The following is a 27,849-nucleotide window of genomic DNA, read 5'->3' on the forward strand; positions in this document are numbered from 1 at the left end:
AAAATGTATAAATTAAAGCTTTTTTTATTTATTTATTTTAATCCACTTGCCTTGCTTTTCGTTGGAATGAATCGGTTAACTATGTTGTATCAAATTAAAGCAAAATCTTGTGGGGGTAGTTGATTTTATTTTTCCATCATCACGCCAAGCATATATTACTTTTCTTTTTGCCTGGCATTTCCATCATTAAGTCAAGTATCTTTTCATCTTTCAAGTTTGTGTATTGATCAAGAATGTCGTTATTTTTATCTGTAACCGTAAGTAACATGGTCTGACAAGCAATTTTACAGCTAGTTTCATAACTTCACCCTCTTAAAATCAATTTGTATTACAACAACAAATGGCAGAAGCAATAGCATTTGACATCGTGGGGAAAATCTTGCTAGGCTTGGGGTCCTTGGCTCTCGGAGAAGGCAAATTGACATGGGGTGTTAAAAGATGAAATTCAAAAACTCAACAACACTGTCAACACTATCAAAAATGTACTTCTCGATGCTGAAGAGCAGCACAGCAAAATGAACTACGCGGTGACAGACTGGATTCAAAGGCTCAAAGATGCATTTTATGAAACAGATGACTTGCTAGACGATTTTTCTACTTACCTTCAATGACGAGAGTTAATGACTGGAAATAAAATGGCAAAACAGGTAAGCATTTTCTTCTCCAAATCTAATCAGATCACATATAGTCTTAAAATGGCTCATAAGATTAAGGCTATTAAGGAGAAACTAGATGCGATTAATATTGATAGGAAATTCGACCTTAAGGAGAGTCTTGAGGAAAAAAGAGTCATGAACATAGAAAGGGAAACACACTCCTTCAAACGTGCAGAAAAGATTTTAGGAAGAAATGATATAGAAAAAAAGTTATACAACTTTTGTTGGACTCAAACAGGGATGAGAATGTTTCAATCATTTCCATATTTGGGTTTGGAGGAGTAGATAAGACTGCACTTGCTCAACTTTTATACAATGATGAGCAAATCATAAACTATTTTCAATTAAGGATGTGGGTCTACGTATCTAATACCTTTAATGAGAAAATGATTGTGGAAAAGATCCTAAAATCTGCAACTGGTAAGAAAATTGAAGGACTTGAAATTGATCAATTACAAGAATGCCTACGCAAAGAAATTAATGGGAAAAAATATTTACTAGTGTTGGATGATATATGGAATGTAAATCCTAATACATGGAATGAATTAAAAAATTTGTTAATGGATGGTGAAAGAGGAAGTAAGATACTAGTGACTACACGTAATGAGCAGGTTGCTAGAGAACTTAAATCTTATGTCTATCCCTTGAAAGTACTAGATGAAAACAAGTATTGGTCTTTGTTTACAAAAGTAGCCTTTGAACTTGGGATGGAGCCAAAAGATTCAGAACTAGTAGAGATTGGAAAGAAGATTGTAGCAAAGTGTGGAGGAGTTCCTCTTGTTATAATGACTATAGGACACTTACTGTTTGGTAGTAATGAAAAAGATGATTGGTTGCATTTTAAGGATAATGAAATGTCAAATGTGATTGAAGAAGAAAGTGATATTTTACCATCACTCAAGCTTAGTTATGATCATCTTCCCTCACACTTGAAACAATGTTTCTCTTATTGTGCATTGTTTCCCAAAGGTTATAAGATCAAGAAGCAAAAGCTAATTTATCTTTGGATGGCACAAGGGTTTCTTCAAGCATCAAATGAGGATTGTCTAGAAGATGTAAGTAATAAGTGTTTTATGATTTTACTTTTGAGGTCTTTTTTTAAAGATCCACAATATGATGAATGGGGCAATGTAATTGCATGTAAGATACCTGATCTTATGTATGACCTTGCACAATTAGTTGCAAGAACTGAGTGCACCTTACTGACTTTAGGCACAGCTAAAGATGTGGATGCAAGATGTCGTCATGTATCAATTGATTGTGGTGAAGTAAAATGATTATTGAAATTTCCAGTTGCATTATATAATGCCAAAAATACAAGAACTTTGCTTTTATTTTATCGATCAAATTGGGGATTTGACTTGGATGGTGATTGTGAAATTTTTTCAAGTTATAAGTACTTGCGAACATTGGATTTTGGACAGTTAAAGTTTCAGAAGTTGTTGCATTCAAATGGTAAGCTGGAGAGTTTATTTAGGGAATTTGGGCATTTACGATATCTCAATTTTTCTTATATGCATATTGAAAAACTTTCAAATTCAATGTTGAGACTATGGTATTTGGAAACACTAGACCTCCCTCATTGTGACAAGCTTAAGGAACTACCAAGAGATATTGGAAAAATGGTAAATCTGAGGCATCTTATAAACAAAAAATGTGATTCCTTAATTGGAATGCCATATGGATTAGGATGCTTGAGTAATCTTCAGACTCTATCACTATTTGTAGTAAGTCAAATAAAAAGGGAACACAATGGGATAGAGGAATTGAATGGGTTGAACAACTTGAGAGGGAAACTAAATATAAAGAATTTAAAATATGAAGAAAATGGCAAGTTGGCCAATTTAGAAGGAAAGAGATTTCTTCAGTCTCTTATATTGGATTGGGGGAGAACTAATGATGGAGAGGTTCAAGGAAGTGATGAAGTGGTGTTAGAAGGTCTAAAACCACACCCAAATCTGAAAAAAAATATTATAAGTTCATTCATAGGTGTGAAGTGGTGTAGCTGGCTTTCCTCCCTCACAAAATTAACTTCAATTAGTATAAAAGAATGTAGGAGATGCCAACGTATCCCACTGTTGGATCAATTACCTCATTTGAAGAGTTTGTCTCTTGCATATCTAGACGTTGTGGAATACATTTCAGATGAAGCAAGTAACAATTGTTCAACATTCTTCCCCTCACTTAAAGAACTGGCTCTCTACAATTGTCCTAAATTGATTTGATGGTGGAGGCGAGATAATGATGTAGATTTTCCTTCATTTCCTTGTCTTTCCAAATTGTATATCCAAACTTGCCCCAAACTGACGTTCATGCCGTTGTTTCCATCTCTGGAAGATCTAAAATTGTGCGAGACCAGCTGGAAACCGCTGGAACGGACGATGATGTTGATGAATATAGAAGGAGCATCGACTTCCTCTAGCTTTTCTGCCCCCCTCTCCAATTTAAAGTCTATGCATATTGTTAAAATTCCTGATCTAGAATCTCTACCAATGGATGGGATGCAAAAGCTCACTTCTCTACTGGATTTGAAAATTTTGTCATGTCCAAGACTGACTCACGTTGATCAAGATATAAAATTTCTCCCCTCCCTCCAAAATCTGACTGTCATACCCAGAGACTTACTGGTGGATGAGAAGCGATTGCAAATTCTCCGGAGGACGGTACTTCTTAGTTCTTATCGATAAATTCCGAGGACAATTCTTCTTCTTCAACAGGTTATTACTTCTCTTCAAATTTATCTATCAGCCTTTCTTATTGTGTTAATTTGACTATTTTTTTTTTTTTAATTTATTTTAAATGATTTTAATGCAGAGCTTGAAATGTTTTGGATTTTGTAGTTAATTGGATGGTACGTATCTTAGCTCTTCATTAGTCTCTTTAATTCTTATTGTAGCTATTTGGGATATTAATCAAACAAATTTCTAATCCTCAATATACTATAACTTCATTAATTGTTTTGCTTTCAGGAGTTTCCACAGTCAATAAATTTATGCAACTATGAAACAAAAAACCAACTATCCAGGTAAATCATATCCCTTCTTGTAATCTGTTCTCTTTCTGCACAATTTTGCATTATGACTACTTGAATTTTAGACTTTTAGTGCATTTATTGCTTAACTTTATTATTTTGGTTGAATTGAAGCCAAGTATCTCTCTCTACCTTCAATGGAATAATTTGTTAAAACATAGGTAAAAAAACTGTCGAATTGTTATTAATACAATAAAATATTTATTTTTCAAGTCTTATACAATAGCACTTTAATGTTACTTTGATAATGTAAAGAGTTATGGCTTGCGATAAACAGAACGTTGAAGTTACAATTGATGCATATGAACCACTTCCACTTGTATCAATTATGTTATTGTATATTGTTGAACAATTATTCTCTCATGCCGACACCTCAATTTTCTTAAAATTCGATCTTACGCCAAATAATTTTAAATTTATGATAGAAGAAATTTGATTTTAATTTTTTCTATTAGTGCATTCATGGAGGGCTTAGTTTCTTCGAGAACCGCATCGCTGAATCTCAAACCCAAACCCGATCACTTCTCATACTCAATCGTACGTTCCGTTCCAATGGACCCGCATATACGCCACACCCTCGCCGCCTCCATTCGAGCTCAACAGGTAAACTCACAAACGTTCCTTTTACTTGTTATTTGATTGAACTACAGAGAAAAAAACTGTTCCTTTTACTTGTTATTTGATTGAACTGAAGAGAAAAAATGATACATTACTGCTAGTTTACTACCACATAATATCTTAATTACGTTACGGGAATGGTAAGGCGCGGTAACGTTACCCCGGCAGTAACATTGTTTTACGATCAGTTCAATTATTCTTTAAATTTATTTTAACTTGTTTAAATTTGATTGTGTTATCATTAGGGTAGATGAATTTTTGAAGGAGAGATATTGTAGGTAGTTTGTGAGTGTAATATTATTGTTTAGTGGGATTTATATGTGATTGGTGGATGTTAATTATTGTTGCATTGTGTTGCAACTAGTCTGGTAATGTTACCGGCCGGTACTAAAGAATGTTGTACTGTGTTTGTAGCCTGAGAGCAAGGATGGGTCAGCTGTAATTTCTCCTGTGAAGGAGGATGCTGAAATTGCTCTTAAGGCGAAAGAATGGGAAGTGGGGATGTTCTGAAATGAAGTAGCTGCTAGCCAAGGTATAAGAATAAGAAGGGCTCCCACTGGGCCTCCTTTGGAATATGCAGGACCCTTTGAGTTACGGATTCAGAATGAGAGCAGTTCTCAGAAAATTTTGGAGTAAATCGTATGGCACAAGGATGTTGAGGTTTCACAATTAAAAGAGAGTAGTCCACTTGATATGCTGAAGAAAGCCCTTCAGAATGCTCCACCCGCTAGAGATTTTATGGGAGCTCTTAGAGCTGCCCATCTACGAACTGGACTGCCTGGTTTGGTTGCCGAAGTAAAGAGGGCTTCTCCCAGCTGGGGAATCATGTGGAGTGGATTTGAATCAGAAACTATTGTGTACAACTTGTGTTTTGGTGATGTGTTATTTATCTTAAGCTCTCTTGATAGGTTGAAATGCCAAGCCAATGAGATCGGTGGAGCAGCATGCCTCAGTGTTTTGACAGATGAAAAAGTACTTTAAGGTATATGGATTTATGAGTTTATCTTTTTGCAGTCCTGGCTTAATGTTAATACGAAGATAAGTTGCTTTGTCTAGCTGTTCTAACTTCTCACTTCAAGGGTAGCTTTGAAAATTTGGAGGCAGGAAGGAGGGCTGGAGTAAAGGTCGGTCTGCAATTTGCGTATGCTCAGTCTGCAGTTTGGCCTTTTTTCAGATATATGACGATTAGAATTAGTTTGAGTTCTAATGTCTTGTCAAATTTGTGAGCCCGTTTACTGTGCCAACGAATTCATACTAGATGCAGGAGATCTACTATGCCCGAACTGAAATGTGCAGAGTGCAGTGCTTTTGATTGCTGGCTGTTTTTCATCTATCTTGACATCAGTACATGATTAAGGTCTGCAAGATGTTGGTTTCAGCAGCAGTATGGATGTTGTCTTTTGCATATTGTATTCCATACTATTCTGCAAACTGAGATTGTTTGAGAGGGATATTTTATGCTAATAGCTGTGTGAAACAAAGATGTTTATCTGTACGAGTTTAGATCTAGTTGACCAAAACTTAATTCTGTGGATAATATGAAATATTCAAATGCAGAGTCTGAAAATGGTGAAAGGTTTGGATGATGAAATTTTTTATCTTCTATTGGTTTAATCCATAGGTTTCATGATGCGAAGAATGGGATTTGTTTTGAGAATAGAGGGGAATTGAGATTATTGGTACAACATAACCTTGGTAGTTTTCGTAGTTTATCATAATTTGGTATATTTGGAAGTACATTACGTTAAGTTTGACCCTTAAGTAAGAAACCTGACAACGGGTGCTAGATACATGATGATAACAATTGTTAGCAAAACACAGTTGCAATTTAGATTTTTTCCTGTCCCCAGAAACATTAAGGTTGATATTAATAACACAAAAGCTTATTCAAGGAGAGCATGGCCAAAGGATCCGTCAAAAAACACAGATCGTAAGTTGGCTTTTACTAGTTTAGACCATTCACGAGAAGCATACATCTAGTGCAACTGTCTCCATCGTGGTTTTAAAAATAGGTTTCTTTTTCGTTTGCTTCAGTGATATCATGCTGTCCTAAGTGTGGACCTTTTTGGACTTCCTATTTGGAACCATGGGTAGTTGTGAATCTGGGCTATTTACTCCTGATCATATTACATGTGACAAGAAGCTAGTGTCAAAAGCTGTAAGTTTCAAGTCAACTTGCCTAACTACAAAATCTAAATTTCTGCAAATATTTTGCCTCTAAAACAGGATTTTTTTTTAAGAACCAAAATGTGTTTATTGCTATTCTTACTGGTCTTGAACACCTGGCATATACATTATTTTCCTTATTAAGGTTTCTTTTCTTTATCCAAAGTGATTATCCCTTATCCTCTGAGAGTGAAAAGAATGTTTTACTTGAAGGGACATAGAAATAGGTGATTCAGACTTTAGGATTATGTAATTAATTGTGTGACCTTGCGTGTTTTGGTTGGGGGGTTCAAGGTGAAAAAAAGGACCGCTGAAGGAATAGCTGGACAATTTGGTAAAAACATTCTTATTGAGCCATAGTAGAATGCTTATGCAGCTATTTACTTGCACTGTTTTCGGATTGAATAGGCTCAGACATCCGTCAAAAATCGTATCTGCTGTCCATGCTGGATTAATTTTATCGGGCTTCCCATTTCTTCTTTGAGTAGTACTTTAACAGAAATGTACTGTATTTGTGAATTATGAAGCAATACTTGGTCAGTGGTCTCTCTTTGAGAGCCAGAGGCAAAACAGAGTAATGCCAATAATTCAACTGTGGCTATAACAGACAGCGTTTATTAAATAAACTAAAAACTTCCATTTTTTCAATTTTAATATAACCGCCATTCATAATTGTAGTTTGAAATATCAATAAAAAATACAAATGGTCTGTTGTTCATCAAAAGCAGCTCAGGATTCCAATAGAGTTGGGCTATGCAACAGCAGTAGGAATGGCTGGTTGTTGCTGACTAATGCAATGAATATTTCCACCTGCCAAAACAATCTCCCTTGCACCTTCAATTCCTACCACCTGATCCGAAAAAACATTCTATAAGTTCATCCATAAAGGAAAAATAAGAAGGTGAGATCAAGATTAGACAAATATAACATCAGTCTGTTTCAATCTACGTTATGCAAAGATTGTAGAAATGACATATTTAACGAAATCACTTGCTTACTTTATGATTTGGGAACACTTTGGACAACACGCGAATAGCTTCATCATCTCATTTTTTGTCCCTGAAACGTGGTGTGGTGATCCCTCCATTAGCAATGTAGAAGTTTACATATGAAGCAGCAAGCCTGGTACCGGGAAGTCTTGGATTAGCCTAACCAACCTGAAGCCAAAACGTTAAAGAGTTAAAATTGATGCAGTACAAGATTTTGGTTTCACTCTTTGCACGCAAATCAGATATGATAAAAGCGTAGAGGTTCATTACTCATTAGTCTTAAATTGACATGTTATAATTAGTGAATGCTTTTGTTGAATTAATTTAAGTTTTTTATATTGTGAAATGACAAAAATAACCCTTACCAAAAGTGTCCAACAGAATAATAAACTAATCGTGACAGAGGCTTCAGTACACTTGTCTTTTAAAGGAGAGCGGACCATCAAATATCTATGGAATTTTTTTGTCATGTTTTGTTGCCCTATGTCTGATTGCTCTTGCAATGGTCGCTATTCTGTTCAGACTCTTTCTATCATAAATTTTAATTCCATATACTGGAAATTTGTCTCTTTCAAATTTAAGAATAGACTTGCAAATGCTAACACCGGAACTTTCAACATAGTAACATGCTTATTTTTGTGTAGGGCAGCTTTTTTAATGTCATTTTTTCTTTGCTAGCGTTGTAATTAGCTCCTTAAAGAAGGATTTGAAGGTCTTTTTTTTTTTTTTTCTATCTATCATTAATCAAGTTATCAACATTTATGTGCAATATTGGGTTTTTTGATACAAATACAACTTAAAATCCAATTTGATTCTTACTGTGGTCTAGAAATATCAAGGTGATTGAAAATGCCATTTTGGTTTCGGACTTTTCTTTCATTTTCATTTCCTTTGTTCTTGTTCACACATTTACTTGTTTCTTGGTAGGCATTGAGATCCCAAAGTATGCGGCCCCTCACTACGAACCTAAATTTGATTAATTGGTGAGAATCAAAATGACAATCAGCTCACTTGTTGCGATGAGAGTATCACTTTTAACATGCAAATAGTCATACTCTCATTACAGCAGAGTGGGCTAATTATCACATTTTAATTTAACCACATCTATTATATGTGTACATGATAACAAAAAAAATCACTATTTACAATTTTTATTTGTGGTTAAAAACATAAAAGTTGATATATCTAACACATGTAATACAAAGTCGTAAATATAGTTAAGGGAAGTGGTTTTTAGTCGCCATATAATTGATCAGTACCCTGCATTGCTAAGTTCACCTTTATTATATTTAAAATAATTCTTTTTAAACCTCATTTGTACCGAAAATAATCCTCTAGCATTGATTAGCTTTTTTGTTTATCCCATTTCAAACTTAATTAGTTTTTTTTTTTTTTTTTTTTCTACCCCTTCCCTCCAATTTCAAACTTAATTAGGATTTTTGTTATCACCTCTTTTCCTAATTTCAAACTTGAAACTTATTTTTCTTTTTTACTATTTTTCTTTAGATTTACATTCGTCCCCGTTGTGTCATTTGTGATTACTTTCTTAATAGTTTTAATAATATATNGATATTAAAATATTGGATGATTTGAATCAAAATACGAAACATTTGGATTTCAATCCCATGCTATGATCGATTGGCCCTTATTCTTAGGGTTTTTACAGTCACTCCCTAGGAGAAGGCGCAATTCTGATAGCCCCCAACATTTTGTGAAAGTAGTAAAAAAAAAAACCCTCAAAAAATCAAATTCCATTTAGAAACCATTACAGAAAGTCAACTGTTGGAATTGATTTCCTATAATGGAGAGTTGAAGCAAATAGGAACCAAAATCTAAAACTTAATAGGCTTAAAATTTTTATACCTTTTAATGAAGGCTTTCAACTCTTTTAAGTCTTCGAAGCTCCTCTTCACTTCTCCTTGGATGACAAATGTTGACGCTTGATTTTGGACGTCAACTACTCGCACGTGAGAAACGCTAAGCGGACTTAGGAATCACACGTGATGGATCCATGAGATTTAAATATGGAACTGAGATTATATATGTTGCAGAAAACATAAATAAAAGATTGGCAAGAGGGGTTTTTATAGTGGTTCGGATGCAACAAACGACTCCTACATCCACTGTTATTTTATTGATCTCTGACTATTTCTATGATTTTGCCCGTAACGCATACAAAGATGAAGAAATACATTGTTTACAGAGAGAGAATGAAATGAAGCTCAAATCTCAGCCCAGCCTCCTTCTTCAGGAAGAGGAGTGCCCATTTATACACCTAAACACTTAATGCAATGAGTGTTTCGCAAGTTGCCTTGACACATGGAAGGCTCTCGTCCATTCATTTCTTGAAATGAGATAGAGTTGGTGTGAATATCTTTGAGGAGATATGGGCTTGGCAGCACATTTATTAGGCTAACATAAGCATGACTTTTGAGGCATAATAGAAGCCCCCTAGTTTTTGAAGTGCGTAATCGCGCTTTAGAAACTCAAGTCTTTGATCTGAATGGTTGTAGTCTCGAACTGAAGAACTCGACCTAAAATCTGTTAGGAAAACGACCTGAAATCTGGTAAGAAAACGACCTAAAATCTAGTAGGAGCATGACCTGAAATCTGTTAGAAGCACGACCTGAAATTTGTTAGAAGCTCGACTTGAAATCTGGTAGAATTGTGACCTGAAAGGTCATAACAAGCTCAATTTGAGCAAAACGAGCTCAACTTGAGAGCAAAACGAGCTCAATCTGAGCTAAACTAGCTCAACTTGAGAGCAAAACGATCTCGACCTGAGAGGTCAAAACGACCTGAATGAACAAAATGAGCTTAATCTGAGAGATCAAAACGACCTCAACTTGAGAGATCAAAACGAGCTCGACCTGAGAGGTCATAACGAGCTCGACCTGAGAGATCATAACGAGCTCTACCTAAGAGCGCAAGAGATCATCGATCTCAGCGTGTGATCAGTGATCTAAACACGAGATTTGAAGCTAAAGATCAGCGATCTGAAGCCAAGGATCAGGACGGCATGGGCGTGCAATCTGCGATCTGGCCACGTGGTTGGAGAATTCTGAAGCGTGCGATCTGGCCACGCGATCGAAGAATTCCAACGCTTGCGATCTACGATCTGGCCACACGATTATCTAGCCACACAATTGGAGAATTCTGACGCAGGTTTGAGATCTAAGCACGCCATCAAGGAACTTGGATGCAGGTTTGAGAATCGGACCTGCATGGGCCACCAAACTGTTAACGCTTGATTTTGGACGCCAACTACTTGCACGTGAGAAGCGTTAAGCAGACTTAGGAATCACACGTGATGGATCCATGAGATTTGAATATGGAGCTGAGATTATATATATTGTAGAAAACATAAATAAAAGATTGGCAAGAGGGGTTTTTATCCTAGTTAGTAAATTCGCGTTTTATACGTGAATTATACGGCTAGCTGTATAATTCCCGTATAAAACGCGAATTCACGTTTTTTATTAGGGCTACCGTATAATTCGCGAATTATATACCCTATCCGTATAATTCGCGAATTATACGCGAATTTTTGCCGAATTTTTGCAAACAAAAAAATAATTAAATGATAAGGCAAAACGACGTCGTTTTGGTTGGGTTTGACTAAAATTAAAGAAAATCTCATTCCTCTTCCTCGGTTCTCTCTTCCACAGTCTTCATCTCTTCTTCAAATCTTCAACAATTCAACTCTTTTTTCTTCATCTCTTGACTCTTTTGAGTCTTAATCTCTTCTTCTCTTCTCTTTTTAACTCTCTTCTCCAAGCTTTAAGTCCAAGACTTCAACTCTTCAAGCCTCAAGCTACACACTTCTTCTCTTCTCTTTTTAACTCTCTTTGAATCTTGTATGTTGGTGATTTGTTTGTGTTTGTGCTGGTGTGTGAGTAGTAGTAATAGGGGCTGGTGGATTGATGGATTTGTTATGTTGGTGGATTGATAGATTTGTTTGAAATATGTTTGATGAAATGCTTGTGAGAGTTATATTTGGTATCTGTTTTAACATAATATTTCATTTAGTTCTGTTGTTTTGTGTTGTATGGGTCAAAATGAAAAGACTAAAGATCATCTATGAAAGCAAAAGGTAAAGGCAAAACTGCAAAAGAAAAGCATGAATTCATAAAAATAATATTGTCGGGCTTGGATTTGGAATTGGCAGATACTTAAAGAAGAAGAAAAAAACAACAAACCATCAGCTTGCAACCAACGCCAACTGCAAATTGTAAACCCATGTGCACTCTGTCATGTTTTTAGATTTCATAACACTATTATTATTTGACCTTTGAATGCACTATCCAATTAAATTCAGAACATAAAATTCAGAAAATAAAACAACTATACTAATTGGAACCCAAATTTTGTATGCGTAGCTATAAAATTACGGATAAAAATACTAGTCTTAGTTATTGTTCAAATATACTTTAAATAAAAAGGAAAATAAATTGTAGGGTCGACCACAATTTATTATTTAAATTGGGATGTTTTGAAAAGTGTTAAAACCAAGATTGCTATTGCCATATTTTTCAAAACGTATTATTGACAATGTGTCGTATTAAACCCGTATATATCCGAATCGTATTTTTTCCGTATCCGAATTTTATGACCGAATTTTTACAAACGTATTTTTCACCATTTGCCGTATTATACCCGTAAAATTCTCGTACTGTTTTTTTGCCGTACCCGTATTTACTAACTAGGGTTTTTATAGTGGTTCGGATGTAATAAGCAACTCCTACATCTACTGTTATTTTATTGATCTCTGAATATTTCTATGATTTTGCCCGTAAGGCATACAAAGATGAAGAAATACAGTGTTTACAAAGAGAGAATGAAATGAAGCTCAAATCTCAACCCAACCTCCTTCTTCGGGAAGAGGAGTGCCCATTTATACACATTTGCACTCAATGTAATGAGTGTTTTGCAAGTTGCCTTGACACATGGAAGACTCTCGTCCATTCATTTCTTGAAATGAGATAGAGTTGGTGTGAATATCTTTGAGGAGATATGAGCTTAAACATTTATTAGACTGACATAAGCGTGACTTTTGAGGCATAACAACAAGAAACTATCTTCTCTTGATATCAACATAAGACCTCGCAAACACCGAAGATCAAGAAAGAATGATTTTCTTTGATCTAATGCTTTGGTGCCTAGAGTTTATTATTTTGTTGCGTGCTTAATAAAAAATAAAAGAAAATATTTATTTTCATAGGCAAACCCTAGGTCTGTGTGACATGTGCCATAATGAGAAAATTAAGGAATATCTTTAATTAATTTCATCAAAACCATTGTTTAATCAAAGAGAACATTACATAATCAAGAGCTTTTTACTCACCCAGGATTAAGGTCCATATGCTTGTTGCAAATGTGTGGAATTTTAAGCTTTAGTTTCGGCATTTACACATAAGCTTCAAATTTCACATGGTTTAGTTCAATGCATCCCAAAGGCACAAGTGCATGTTTACAAAAAGTCAACTCTTTAATGACTTGAGATTGGCCACTTAAATATGAAAACATTTTTCTTTTTTGTGGAATATATATTAATATTAATGATATAAGATTGTTAGAAATTCACGTGCAAAAACAATAATAAAATTTGGGATTAATATGTATGAATATTAATTACACCATAGAAAAAGACATTAGAGTTAACTTGTTATCAAAAATATCCAAACTTTTTGATAATGTAGCATGAACGATGAAATACGACGATAAATGATTTGCAATAATTGGTTACTTAAACGTCATTTCAATGTCAAAGGTGAGATACAAACTTTAAATATATATTATATTATTCATAAATTAAAGTCTCATTAAAACTGAAATTTGTCAAAAAAAGGTATTTTAAGATTATGAAATCATCATAAAATAAAATTTGTCTGTTTCTAATTAAAGAAAAAAAAAAAGAACTTCGATGAAATTTGATCTTACAAAAATGTAAATCATATGTAAATATTAAGTAAGAATGAAATTATATAAACAAACTCTTTGTTCCTGCTATTAACCTCTCTAAAATATCTATTTTGAGAATTAAATCATTTTTTATGGTACTTTGCAACTATTTCCGAGGAAATAAATTAGAAAATTGGAATTCTGTATTTTAAAGTTTAGAAACAGATTCGGTATCGCTTTTGAAAACAGTATTATGAAAATAAAAATGAATGAAAACATGTTTTCTACAAAGTTTTTGAAAAACAGAAAATGGTTCTCTTGGCTATTAGTTCGCAATGTCTTAAAATTAAAAGTATTGTTCTCTCTTATGCTTTCTTTTTCTTTATTTGATACTTATTCTTTTGTAAAAAAAAAAAAAAAAAAAAAAAAAAAAAAAAAAAAAAAAAAAAAAAAAAAGGCGAAAGCAAAAAGCATTGGTGTTTTGAATGGGTGCAATAAAGATGCAAGATAAAATTATATCTGGAATTCAGACCTTAAATGCGATTCACATTATAAATTTTTGTGTTAATCCGTTAAATATGTACTAATGTTTGATTATTATCAAGTAACATAAGTTTTTTTTATGTTTTTAATATTTAAAACAAAAAAGTTTTGGGGTTTTGATATATATAATCAACTCAATAATCACGATTTCTCAACATGGGCAAGTTTTATTTAAAGTACGAATCCAACCATAAAATATAGTGACTTACCAATTATATCCTTAATGAAACCAAAAATACTATATTTTTAGTGTATGACGCTAGACTATGCTAAAATCGATAGTTTAGATCGAATCTAGAAATTTAATAGTATAGTTAGGCAATCTAACTAAAGCATGCTAGACCATGATAGACCACGTTAGATTTGGTACTCTAGCGCATTTCGAGTATTTTTGTTTTTGTAATTTTAATTGAGGGTAATTTGGTTAAATCATGTAATTTTATGGCCAAAGTCTGTCTTTTAAACAAACTCTTGACATTTTAGGAATTAAAATTAGTAAAGATGGTTATAGAATATTTAAAGAGTTTTAGGAAACATTTACTTAAAACTCTAATTCCATCCAATTGGTTACTAACCGTTAGTAAAAGACAACTATACCGCTAATTTGTTTTTATTTAATAGTAAAATTTTTGAAGTTATTAAAATGTATAAATTAAAGCTTTTTTTATTCTAATCAACTTCCTTTGCTTTTCCTTAATTAAAAGCAAAATCTCGTGGGGACGGTTGATTTTATTTTTCTATCATTACGACAAGCATATATTACTTTTCTTTTTGCTTGGCATTTCCATCACCAAGGCAAGTATCTTTTCATCTCTCAGGTTTGTGTATTGATCAAGAAGTCGTTATTTTTATCTATAAACATATGTAACAGGGTCTGACAATCAATTTTACAGCCAGATTTAAAACTTCACCCACTTAAAATTAATTTGTATTACAACAACAAAGAACAAATGGCAGAAGGAATAGCATTTGACATTGCGGGGAAAATCTTTGTAGGCTTGGGGTCCTTGGCTCTCGGAGAAGGCAAATTGGCATGGGGTGTTAAAGATGAGATTCAAAAACTCAAAAACACTGTCAACACTATCAAAAATGTACTTCTTGATGCTGAGGAGCAGCACAGCAAAATGAACCACGTGGTGACAGATTGGATTCAAAGGCTCAAAGATGCATTTTATGAAGCAGATGACTTGCTAGATGATTTTTCTGCTTACCTTCAACGACGAGAGGTAATGACTGGAAATAAAATGGCAAAAGAGGTACGCCTTTTCTTCTCCAAATCTAATCAGATCACATATAGTCTTAAAATGGCTCGTAAGATTAAGGCTATTAAGGAGAAACTAGATGCAATTAATAATGATAGGAACTTCGACCTTAGGGAGAGTCTTGAGGAAAAAAGAGTCATGAACATAGAAAGGGAAACACACTCCTTCATACGTGCAGAAAAGGTTATAGGAAGAAATGATGATAGAAAAAAGGTTATACAACTTTTGTTGGACTCAAACACGGATGAGAATGTTTCAATCATTTCCATATTTGGGTTTGGAGGATTAGGAAAGACCGCACTTGCTCAACTTTTATACAATGATGAGCACATCATAAACTATTTTCAATTAAGGATGTGGGTCTACGTATCTAATACCTTTAATGTGAAAATAATTGTGGAAAAGATCCTAAAATCTGCAACTGGTAAGAAAATTGAAGGACTTGAAATGGATCAATTGCAAGAGTACCTACGGAAAGAAATTAATGGGAAAAAATATTTACTAGTTCTGGATGATATGTGGAATGAAAATCCCAATACATGGAATGAATTAAAAAATTTGTTAATGGATGGTGAAAGAGGAAGTAAGATACTAGTGACTACACGTAATGAGCAGGTTGCTAACAAAATTAAATCTTATGTCTATCCCTTGAAAGTACTAGACGAAAACAAGTCTTGGTCTTTGTTTACAAAAGTAGCCTTTGAACATGAGATAGAGCCAAAAGATTCAGAACTAGTAGAGATTGGAAAGAAGATTGTAGCAAAGTGTGGAGGAGTTCCTCTTGTTATAACGACTATAGGACACTTACTTTATGGTAGTAATAAAAAAGATGATTGGTTGCATTTTAAGGATAATGAAATGTCAAATGTGATTGAAGAAGAAGGTGATATTTTACCATCACTCAAGCTTAGTTATGATCATCTCCCCTCACACTTGAAACAATGTTTCGCTTATTGTGCATTGTTTCCCAAAGGTTATAAGATCAAGAAGCAAAAGCTAATATATCTTTGGATGGCACAAGGGTTTCTTCAAGCCTCAAATAAGGATTGTCCAGAAGATGTAGGTAATAAGTATTTTATGATTTTACTTTTGAGGTCTTTTTTCCAAGATCCTCAATATGATGAATGGGGCAATGTAATTGCATGTAAGATGCATGATCTTATGCATGACCTTGCACAATTAGTGGCAAGAATTGAATGCACCTTACTAACTTTAGGCACGGCTAAAGATGTGGATTTAAGATGTCGTCATGTATCACTTGATTGTGGTGATGTAAAAAGATCATGGAAATTTCCAGTTGGATTATATAATGCCAAAAATACAAGAACTTTACTTTTATTTTATCGATCAAATTGGGGATTTGACTTGGTTGGTGGTTGTGAAATTTTTTCAAGTTATAAGTACTTGAGAACATTGGATTTTGGACAGTTAAAGTTTAAGAAGTTGTTGCATTCAAATGGTAAGCTGAAGAGTTTATTTAGTGAATTTTGGCATTTACGATATCTCAATTTTTCTTATATGCATATTGAAAAACTTTCAAATTCGATGTCGAGACTATGGAATTTGGAAACATTAGACCTCTCCCATTGTGACAAGCTTAAGGAACTACCAAGAGATATTAGAAAAATGGTGAATCTCAGGCATCTTATAAACAAAAAATGTGATTCCTTAATTGGAATGCCACGTGGATTAGGATGCTTGAGTAATATTCAGACTCTGTCACTATTTGTAGTAAGTCAAAGAAAGAAGAAACACAATGGGATAGAGGAATTGAATGGGTTGAACAACTTGAGGGGGAAACTAAATATAAAGAATCTAAAATACGAGGAAAATGGCAAGTTGGCCAATTTAGAAGGAAAGCGATTTCTTCAGTCTCTTGTATTGGATTGGGGGAGAAGTAATAATGGAGAGGTTCAAGGAAGTGATGAATTGGTGTTAGAAGGTCTAAAGCCACACCCAAATTTGAAAAAAATTATTATAAGTTCATTCATAGGTGTGAAGCTGTGTAGCTGGCTTTCCTCCCTCACAAAATTAACTTCAATTAGTATAAAAGAATGTAATAGATGCCAACGTATCCCAGTGTTGGATCAATTACCTCATTTGAAGAGTTTGTCTCTTGCATATCTAGATGTTGTGGAATACATTTCAGATGAAGCAAGTAACAATTGTTCAACATTCTTCCCGTCACTTAAAGAACTGGCACTCTACAATTGTCCTAAATTGAAGGGATGGTGGAGGACAGATGTTGATAACGCAGCAGAGTTGCCTTCATATCCTTGTCTTTCCAAATTAGATATCCAAACTTGCCCCAACTTGACGTTCATGCCGCTGTATCCATCTCTAGAAGAACTAAGGTTGAGTGAGACTAGTTCAAAAACATTAGAACGGACGATGATGTTGATGAATAGAGTGGGAGCATCAACTTCCTCCAGCTTTTCTGCCCATCTCTCCAATTTAAAGTCTCTGCATATTTTTAAAATTCTCGATCTAGAATCTCTACCAGTGGAAATGATGCAAAACCTTACTTCTCTAGTGGATTTGAAAATTTTGTCATGTCCAAGAGTTCCGAAATTGGAAGAAGCTATAAAATCTCTCCGCTCTCTTCAAAAGCCAATTATTAAATCCATTGAAGAAAATGACCCAGAATGGATAAGTCTTCGGAGTATGGTCATTCGTAAAATACCTGATTATAGTTGAATTCAATTGTGAGTTCTTCATCAATAGGTTGATACTTCTCTTCAAATTTGTCAGTCGACCTTTCTTATTGTGTTTGACTTATTTCTTTTTGAGTTAACTAATTTCTTACATTTGTAATGCAGAGCATGGACGACACGGTTTTGGTTTTGGCGGGGGGTGGCGTGTGGTTGGTGATGCAAATTTTTTGGAATTTGTAGTTAATTGGATGGTATGTATCTTACCCCTTCAAATTAGTTTCTTTGAATTCTTTCACTTTTGTATTCATCTAACATGAAATGTCTTGATTCAAAGTTGTGGGCTTTGCAATGCGACATCAACCTTCTTCTCATTTGGGTGTCTCTGAAAATTCAGGTCATACAGCAACGTAATTTTTATTTTCTTCTGATTTCTTGAATTTCCGTAACTTTTATTTTATGATTTCAATGTCAGCCATTTGGAAAATTAATTAAGCAAATTTGTAATCCTCTCATTTCTATAACTTCATTGTTTTCTTTTCTTTTCTTTCAAATGGTTAATGTTTCCATTGTTAGTCTATTTGCAATGTGATGCAAGCACATTTTACTCAATCAAAACAACATTGCAGGTGTTGTCTGATTTATTGCTGCTTCGACAATTTGCAGACGCAAGAAATATCAACTATCTGGGTAATATGTCTGATTTTTTTGTTTGCTAAGATTGAAGAAAAAATTACTATTGTGTAAATATTTTAAACAGAATATTTTCCGGTAAAAAGAAAGAAAGACGTTTTTTAAACTTTAATCTAACTGGGAATTGCGCCAGGGTAATTTCAATCATTATTTGTGATTTTGCATGCGACAAGTTTTAGAAAGAAATGGCCAAAAGCAAGTTATAATAACTTTAATAGTGTAGAAATTACTGTTAATTACATTGATAATGTTGCTCCTCATTTTGATAATGTAAACAGCTGTGGCTTGCAATAGCAGAGCATTGATGCAACGCTTCCAAAATTATAACTTTGAATAAAAGGTGAACTTTTATCCACCACAGATTTCGTTATTTTAGAAGCATCTCTTCATTCAATTAGATTTTTAGTTTGCTCAGATTCTTTGACCTGACAATTTGATATAGTAAACGACATATTCCCACCCAAGGTTTGGCGAAATTGCAAGTTCCTACCCCTGGTTTCATAAATTGTAGATTTTTATCCTTAAATTAACACCGTTATTTTTCTCTCAAAATAATCCCCACATCTCAAATTTATCTCAAATAACCCCCAGAGGAGATTCTGACCAAGCCAAAAATCTGGTCTGATTCCAACACCATTGGACCTCCCCGACACCACCATCTGCATCCCCTTATCCTCCTCACCAAAACCCCTAATTTTTCCACCTGATTGCACCTCAGCGAGGTGCTGGAATTTGGTTGAAAGGTGCAACAAAATGCAAAAACCTAAGGGAGAGGTTGCAATGATCAGCAGGCAATTGTGGTCGGCAATGTTGGGGGTTTTGATGGGGAGAAGTCGGTGATGCTATTGGTGTTGGGGGTGGTTTCCAGTGTCGGGACCTGCCAAAATTTGGATGAAATACTAACTGAAACTAAGAGCGGTGGCCGGCAATTGGGGGTTCAATTAGGCAAGGAGGTTAGGGATTTGATTTGGGGTTGAGGGGATTGTAATGGTGGTGTCGGGAGGGGTTGACTGGGTTGGGAACAGGTCGAAATGGCCTGAAATCGCCGGTGGGATGAATTTGAGAAGTCAAGGGTTATTTTAAAATTTGTTGGTAGGGTGAATTTGAGAAGTGAAGGGTTATTTTGAAATTTTTATCTTTGAAATGACCACTTCACCTTTTTAACTATTAGATTAAACAGTTTTCTGTTAATTTAAGGGTGGGAATCTGTAATTTGTGAAACTAAGGGAGGGAACTTAAAATTCGCCAAACCATGGGTGTGAACATGTCGTTTACTCATTTGAAAATCAAGGAGTGACTTAAAACTGCTTGTTTTCATGGAAAAGCTTTTATAAGCACTCCTGATAACATCTTTTCCTTTTAAATTTTGGGATATTTGAACCTTTTATAACCTGTCTCTTTAATACAGTATTAATGTCTTTTTTTTTTTCTTTTTTCTCTTCATTTTTAATTTTATTTTTTCTAGACAACATAAGCTTAGCTGTTCGTGCTTCTGAAGATGAAAGTTGAATGAAACCACCTCTACATACGCATTAAATTGCATGTTTCAAGCTCTAATTATGTACTTGAATTGTATTTACCAATGAATTATCTTATAATTTTCAAATTAATGTAGTTGGTGGAAATTGATATAAGAGCAGCAATAGAAGTCTCCAATTGATGCATATGAATCACTTGTAGCTTCTGATTTGAGCTGTGGAATGAATCAATTATATGCTATATCGGTAAGTTATTTTAATAATGTAAAACAATATTTTCATTTAGATAATGTGAAGAGTTGTAGCTTGCTATTTACATAAATTAGCGTTTCTAATTTTTTTTTTCATTTAAAATTTTAGTTTGTCTAGATTATTGGACTTGGCATATAGAATCTCAAGAAGTGATTTAAGCTGTTTTGTTTTCATGGAAAAAGTTTTGTTATAGTTCTCGACAACTGTCTCCCTTTATATATTTTTTTGCATTTTCTTATAATTGGTAGAACCTTTTATATGCAGCTTAAGTGTTTGATGTCCTCCTTTTTCTCTTTCATTTTTTTTTTTTTTTTTTTTAATTTCTTCTAGATACAATAGATGCTAGCTATTCGTGCATCTGAAGATGAAGTCACCTCTACATATTCATTAAATTGTATGTATCAAGCTCTAGTGATGTTCTTGCAATTGTGTTTTCTTTACTTTTTAAATCTTGTTAATTTAATTCTCATTCTCACAATTAATATCTTATTTCCAAATTAACATCGTTGGTGGAAATATATATTAGACTTTGTAAGTATATTTGTCAACTTATGAGTTTAGTGTGGTAATACTAATTTTGATGTGGGGACTTTATATTGTATTTGCATAACTATTTCTGTTTTGTTCCAGTGTCATGACTCTTTGTGTTGATGTGACCACACTCAGTTAAGTCTATTTCATGCATGTCGTGTGGGCATATTAGAGTCCGTGTGATAACACTCGCCTAGCCAGATATCCCTTACACATGTTGTGTCTTTATTTGTTGTTAGGATTTTATCCTTATCTAAGACAAGTGTAAGTGGTCCTTGTACACATGTAATTAGCTCATATAGTGTACTAGAAAATTCGTTTTGCTTTTTAAGTGGTCCTAAAAAGTTTGGTGAAAACTTTCCCAAGATGGCTACACACAAAAGTTACATGTTGGCTGGTTGTCCCCTTGCATTGGTCAACAAGTTTCTTTATATTCGTCTTCTCTAATGTATTACATTTTAAGCCTAAATATATCTCTGATAATCCTTTGCATATTCCTTGAGGTTTCCTTTGTTTTTATTTAGGTTTCATATGCTTAGGTAGGCTTACAAATACATTTGTTAAACTTTGTTTGTTTATGGCTGGAACGTTGTTCCTTATTGATGCTTGATGGAGTTTCAAACTTTTAGAGCTGAAGTGTGTCTTTGGTGTTGAACCTTGAAAGAGCTCAAGGCTAATCAGGTGGTCTCGTGCATAAAGCTAGCTATGGTGGCTTGATGTTCAACTAAGGAGTGAAGATAGAAGTGTTGTCATAAACAAGAAATGTTTTGCAACTGATGCTTATCTTTAGCTTTGTATTTGTAACACTAAACGTTTATCATAGTAGATTAGTTTCATCTGGACTTGGTCCCATGGATGAAGGCAAGTTGCCGAACCATGTAAAAATCTGTTGTATGCTTTACTTTTTGGCATGGATGATTTGTTTGTGTTGATGATGATTAAGCCAACACATAAGCACAAAATGAACAAGTTAACTCATTCCGCATAAGTTTAATCAACTTGGTAAAGTGATAAAACTTCTGTTTGGTACTAGAGCATTAGAGATGGGCATTTTGCCCCCGTGATGGGGATCCACGCTGACTCGACTTGACCCAATTGGGGCAGGGATTCCCCAAATTTCACAAGTGATGGGTTAGGGATGGACAGAAAAAAAAATCCTCGCTCTAGGGACGGGGTGGGTATGGGGATCAGTTTGCCCCACCCCCAAAAATCCCCATAAAACTTTGACCCATGTCGTCCCCGACCACCCGGTGAAAACCCCGCCCCGCCTCGAAATTTAATTTTGATATTCTATATAATATTTTAAAATTTAGTGAATTAATTCAATACAATTTAATTACTTAATAATCTAATCACATTGTAATTAAGTAATTAATTACAATTTTATTAAATCATTAATTAATCCATTAAAAGTTTACAATTTGTAAATTTATTACACTATTACATAAACTAAGGTAATTGAGTTTCTCTTCTAAGTAAGTCATCTAAACTTTAGGAAAATTTTAGGAGAAACCTATATTAGAAAAATAAATATCAAATTGAAAAAATTCTGTTATCTTTCTAATTAATTAATTATTTATTTATTAACATTGTTTTATTTTACACATATTCTATTATCATGTCTCTCTAATCAATTAATTAGTCATAAACTTTATTAACATTGTTTTATTTTCATTCAATGATTCACCAAGACTTGATGCAATGATGTATGATGTATCAATCTTGATTTTTATTTTAATTAATTACTCATAAATTGCATTAATAGTTTTTGATATTTCTTTAAACCTTTTTCATTAAAAAAAGTAATTAAATCAAATAATTGACTATAATTTATGAGTTATCAAATATCAATCTTGATATTTAATTTTGATATTCTATATAATATTTTAAAATTTAGTCAATTAATTTAATACAATTTAATTACTTAATAATCTAATCACATTGTAATTAAGGCTCCGACAGGAAGGATAGAGTAAGCATGAGTTTTATCAATCAAAGCAAGGAGCTGTGTGTAGAGGTTGTGGAGTTACTTAAGTAGCATCCTTAGCCAATAAGAGCTCAACCACTGTGTGTGTGCCATTGACCGATACTCAGCTCTGGTGCTGGATATCGTGAAACAATGGATTGCTTCTTGGCTATCCAAGAATTAGGCAAGGACCAAGGTAATGCAATACCCGAGGTGGACTCTTCTGTCATCAGGACTATCGGCCCAGTCGAATCACAGAAAGCATTAAGGTTAAGAGCCTTTGTTGAATTGAAGACCAAAATGAAGTGTCCTTGAGATTTTGTATCTAGGACTCCTGGCAGCGGTGAGATGTGAGTTCTTGGACAATGAAGAACTAGCATAGCTGATTGCACATAGGAAAGGTTTGGCCTTGTAGTCAAGTATTGAGAGCTCCCACCATTGTTCTATATTCGTAGCATCACGGAGAGGGTCACCTGAGAGATTTGAAAGCTTGCTGCCTGAGGTACAGGTGTAGAGGTTGGTTTAGCACCTTCCATCTTCAGTTTGCATAGTAATCAGTCGCATACTTCCCTTGATTTAATGAAGACTTGTAGATGATGCATTGCTAGTGACAATGATGTCATCAACATAATGAGCACAAAACACATATGTTGTTTTATGAAAAGTGAAAAGGGACGTGTCAACTGTAGAAGCAGTAAACCGAGCTCCAATAAAACTTGAGAGAGCTTACAGAACCAAGCTCTAGGAGCTTATTTGAGGCCATAAATGGATTTGTGAAAAAGGCGGACATGAGCAGGCAGCTTAAGGTCTTCAAAGCCTTTAGGTTGCTCCATATAGACCTTTCCTCAAGAAAACCATGGAGAAAAGCATTAGAATATCAAGTGTCTAATGCACCAGTTGTAGAGAACACCAAAGCTAAAGCCATTCTAATTGTAGCAGGTTTAATAACAGGGCTAAATGTTTCATTGAAGTCCAGACCATCAACTTGATCAAACCCTTTGGCAACTAACCTTGCCTTGTACCTGTCAAGAGTGCCATCAGATTTCTGTTTAACTTTGAATACCCATTTATTCCACACAACCTTTTGATGAGTGGGTCGGGACAAACGTCCAAGTATTGTTTGCTAAAGTGCACTATACTCAGCTTGCATAGCACTTAGCCATTAGGATCCTCATTGCTTGCTGATAAGTCCGGGTTCAGTAGGTAAGGAGGAGGTAAAGAGGGCTTTGAGAGGTGTTTGGTGGAATGATAGAGGTGATATTCTGGGAATTGCTTAGGTTTCAGGGAATTGGTTTGAGATCTGGTTATAATTCTAGATGAGTGGATCTATGGATGGAGGGATTGGCTGTGTATCTATGTTAAGGAAGAGGGTGGGGGAGAGGTGGTGGTAAAGGCAAGGAGGAGTGGGTAAGGGATTGCTGGCAGGAAAGGAATTGCTAAAGTGAAAGTGTCATCTGATGGAGAGACAGAGTAGGAGGGGACTATCTTATCAGGTCGTGGAGTTGATCTGGAATAGGCAAATTGACTAGGTTGAAGTGTTTTCTCGAGGAGAGTAACAGGTAAGGTGATAGGAAGGTTGTGAGATGTGATCAGTTATAACATGAGAAAAAAAATTGGATTAATGGAAAGATTACCTGATGATGAAGAAGATGTGAGCACAGGAGAGCACCCCCTGCAAGGTTGGAATCCAGCAGCTTTATCCTTTGTTGATCTGAGTAGGAAACTCATTTCATCGAAACCACATGTCTGGAGAGTACACACATTTAGTTTGAATATCCATACATCTATACCCCTTTTGATTTGTACTATAACCAGGAACACACATCTTTTGCTTCCAAAGGCTAACTTGTGGGCAATTGTAAATCGAGTAATGGAAACACAGGCAGCCAAAGGTCTTGAGGAGTGAATAATCTGGTTCCATGTTAAGAAGGTAAAGTAAGGAGATTTGTTGCCAGAACAGGAGTAGGAAGTCTGTTGATGAGATAGGTAGACAGTAAAAGGCATCGACCCAATAGGTTAAGGAAAGATGAGATTGAGCTAGAGAGTTAAGCCAGTTCTGTTGTGATGTCTGTGTTTCCTTTCTGAAATTCCATTTTGTTCTGAGGGGTAGGGGATGTAAGTTTATGCAAATCCCATTGGTTGAGAGATAAGATTGGAAGGCAGTTGAAAGTATTCACCTCCATTATCGTGTGGAGTTGTTTAATAGGCATAGAGAATTGCTTTTCAGCTAGGCATTAAAATCAAATGAACAACTAACACTTCAGATTTCTGCCTTAATGGAACACCAAGTGAATCTTGAAAATCATCAATAATATAATGTAAAACTTACAACCACCATCAGAAATGATAGGAGAATCCAGATATCCGAATAGATAACTCAAGATGAGTAGTAGACCTATTATTGGACTCAGAGAAGTGAAGCTTATGACTCTTAGCAACTTGACATGACTCATATAAATGCTCTAGATTTATTGGACCAGAAACAGATAAAACATAATCTTAATTAGTTTGAAACGACAGACTTGATGGATGACCCAATCTGAATGCCAAACTTGAAGAGGAGCTGTGACACCTAATAGAGCTGTGAATGATGAAAGTAGAGCAGCTTTAAGAGTGACTATTGAGTTTTAACTGCTGCAGGTACATGGGATAAAGGCCACCTTACTCGGTCCTTGGAGGAGTGTTTCCTTGGTCTGCATGTCTTCACCAAAAATGAGTGAGTGAAGTGAGAATGAAGAGCATTATGTGATGGTTAACCTCTTCCATTGCCTACTGTGACTGTATCATTCCCATGATATGGTTGCTGATTCAGTGTCAGGTTCTCGAGCTTGAAGAGTATGTGATGTAGCACCACTGTTAAGGTACCATGGTTGTTGGCTCGGGACAGTATGAGTGTGAGCTTCCATAAACAGCTAGTGTGCTGGAGGAGCCTGCCTTGGTAGTTGAAGTCCATTCGGTGGTAACAGTCAAGTGCCTGGTGATTGGATTTACCACATTTGACAGGGAGGGAATTTACTTGAAAAAGTATATGTGTTTGAGGTGTTTGAGGGTGGTGTTTTTGTGTAAGAGAGGAAGGATTTGGAGAGTGTTTTGGAGTGATATTTGGTCGAGGTGAATTGCTGGTTTTTCTGAGGTAGGAATTTTGGTTTCTTGCCATAATGTGGTTTATGTTTATGGTGAAGAATGTCATTTGAGTACCTTAGATGGTAAATTCTTATTTTGTGCCTCGAGAATTGCTCAAAGTGAGTAACTTTGTTTGGAAGTCATCAAGGAGATGAATGATCACGGGTGGCAAATGAGAGTTGTGAGAAAGGGTAATTATGGGGTTAAGTCCGCCAAAACATATGAAATCAGATCATCATTCTCAACAGACTTACCAGCGGCAGATAGTGATACAACCCAACATTTTGCTGAAGCAAGTAATCAGAATAGGTATTAGTACCTTGTTGAAGAGTGGTTTGGAGTTGTCTTTTGGGTGAGAAATTATGGAGCGAGACTGAGAAGCAATCTTGTTGACAGTGTATTCCAAACTTGTTTGGAAGTAGTGAGGCATAAACAGTGGACCAAACCTCTCACAAAGGGTAGCATTTAACCATGCCAGAGAATTGATCCTTCTTCTGCCCACAGTAGGCAGGGTTGATATCAGAGGTGACTTTGCCATCTGAATCAACGAGGTACTGAGCAGGACACACACTCTGAGCCATCAACAATGCTGAGGAGGTCATGACTTCTCAGAATTGGAATAAACTGAGTAGTCCAGTTCAGATAGTTTGGTCCCCCAAGTTAACAGAGACCAAAGATGTGATATTAGGAATGATAAAAGGGATTATTGGAAGCTGAGGCCATAATGGATCGAAGGGAAAAGCGTGAGCTAATGAGTGCTTTGATACAAGTCAAATAGAAATGAAGGCTAGTGTTCTATATATTACCAGTCTCTGTGTTGCATTATATTTAGAGGTAATACAGATTTGATTTACAAAGTGGTTACTGAGAAGATAAGAACACAGTCTAATATATTTAAATAATAGCTTGTTATGATGCTGCATTATCAACTTCCGAGATCTTCTCATGTTAGAATTAAATACTGTTGATCAGTTATAACTACAGAATCTTATAGCTGATATATCTCTAACAATTTTGTTATTATAATGCATTGGAGGGATTATGTCTTATTAAATTTGTCGATAAATCAACAAGGAGGGATTATTTGCCTCCAAAAACAATATTTTTTATAATAAAATATTTGAAAATTTTGCTACCACAGTGATTGTCACCCTAATAACTTTTTATAAACATGGTCGTAAATAAACCCATATGGAGAAGAAAAAAATTTGACCTCAGAAAAATTGGTATAATAATTATTACCAAAAGTGGCTTTTTTCCACCGAATACTTAGTTGTTCATTATGATCATGGTTGTATATAGGTCCACAAAGATGAAAATTTTGCCTCCGAAAAAAATACAGTAAAACCTTGATATAGTGATACTTTATATAGAAATAAACTCTACTAGTCATAAAAATATATTCCCAATTTAGGATAGTATAATAAGATAACTTCACATTGTAATAAGTTATAATTTTTCTGAATCCCATCTTAAAAAAGTTGCTTCCATATAGTAATAATTTATGTATATTGCAAAAAAAATACATACTTTACATTAAAGGTTTAAAATGAAAAAAAAAAATATCTATCTAAGTTTTAGGATATTATTTATATATTAGAGTTATTACCACACCTTTTAACTTGTGAGTATATTACTCGCTAGCATAATATTCTTCTTGTTGAAGTCAAAATATTTCTAGCTTCCTAAACATGGTTAGAGCTTTGGCACAAAACTTTTTGTATTTCTGTACTATCTCTTCATGATTATTTCTTTTTCTCCTCTTGTCTAATTGTGTATGATTTATTTTCAGTTAAAGCTACATGACTTATTGCTCATTTGGATAATTGAAGAAGACATAATATCTATTAATTAGTGTAAGTGTTCAAATCTGATACTCAATTCTACAATGACTCTTTGATTTTCCTCATTCACTCATTTGTAACTTGCAATTCATCGACATCGGAGGTCTTAATTTTCAAATGCTAAAAAAACTGTAATTGTCTGTGG

At 34.7% G+C, this 27,849-nt stretch overlaps 2 protein-coding genes and 1 pseudogene across 2 annotated transcripts; all 3 read left to right on the forward strand.

Moving 5' to 3' along the window:
* The first annotated feature begins 1,006 nt into the window (after nucleotides 1–1,006).
* On the forward strand, nucleotides 1,007–2,881 carry LOC116144806 (putative disease resistance protein RGA3). The gene is made up of 2 exons (XM_031430234.1): nucleotides 1,007–1,924; nucleotides 2,081–2,881. Exons 1-2 carry the CDS (start codon nucleotides 1,007–1,009, stop codon nucleotides 2,879–2,881), a joined length of 1,719 nt encoding a protein of 572 aa, XP_031286094.1.
* Nucleotides 2,882–2,968: 87 nt separating this feature from the next.
* Nucleotides 2,969–5,617, forward strand: LOC116144807 (annotated as a pseudogene).
* Nucleotides 5,618–14,854: 9,237 nt separating this feature from the next.
* Nucleotides 14,855–17,863, forward strand: LOC116144808 (putative disease resistance protein RGA3). The gene has a single exon (XM_031430235.1). It carries the CDS (start codon nucleotides 14,855–14,857, stop codon nucleotides 17,861–17,863), a length of 3,009 nt encoding a protein of 1,002 aa, XP_031286095.1.
* Nucleotides 17,864–27,849: the final 9,986 nt, after the last annotated feature.

Source organism: Pistacia vera, unplaced genomic scaffold, assembly GCF_008641045.1.
Source record: "Pistacia vera cultivar Batoury unplaced genomic scaffold, PisVer_v2 Contig457, whole genome shotgun sequence".
Taxonomy (NCBI): Eukaryota; Viridiplantae; Streptophyta; class Magnoliopsida; order Sapindales; family Anacardiaceae; genus Pistacia; species Pistacia vera.

What these genes read in the sequence shown, in the direction of transcription:
- LOC116144806 (XM_031430234.1), top strand. Translation starts at nt 1,007, where the DNA reads ATGTGGGTCTACGTATCTAATACCTTTAATGAGAAAATGATTGTGGAA. An exon ending in TATCAATTGATTGTGGTGAA is followed by an intron (nt 1,925 to 2,080) that starts GTAAAATGATTA and finishes GATTTTGGACAG; the next exon opens with TTAAAGTTTCAGAAGTTGTT.
- LOC116144808 (XM_031430235.1), top strand. Translation starts at nt 14,855, where the DNA reads ATGGCAGAAGGAATAGCATTTGACATTGCGGGGAAAATCTTTGTAGGC.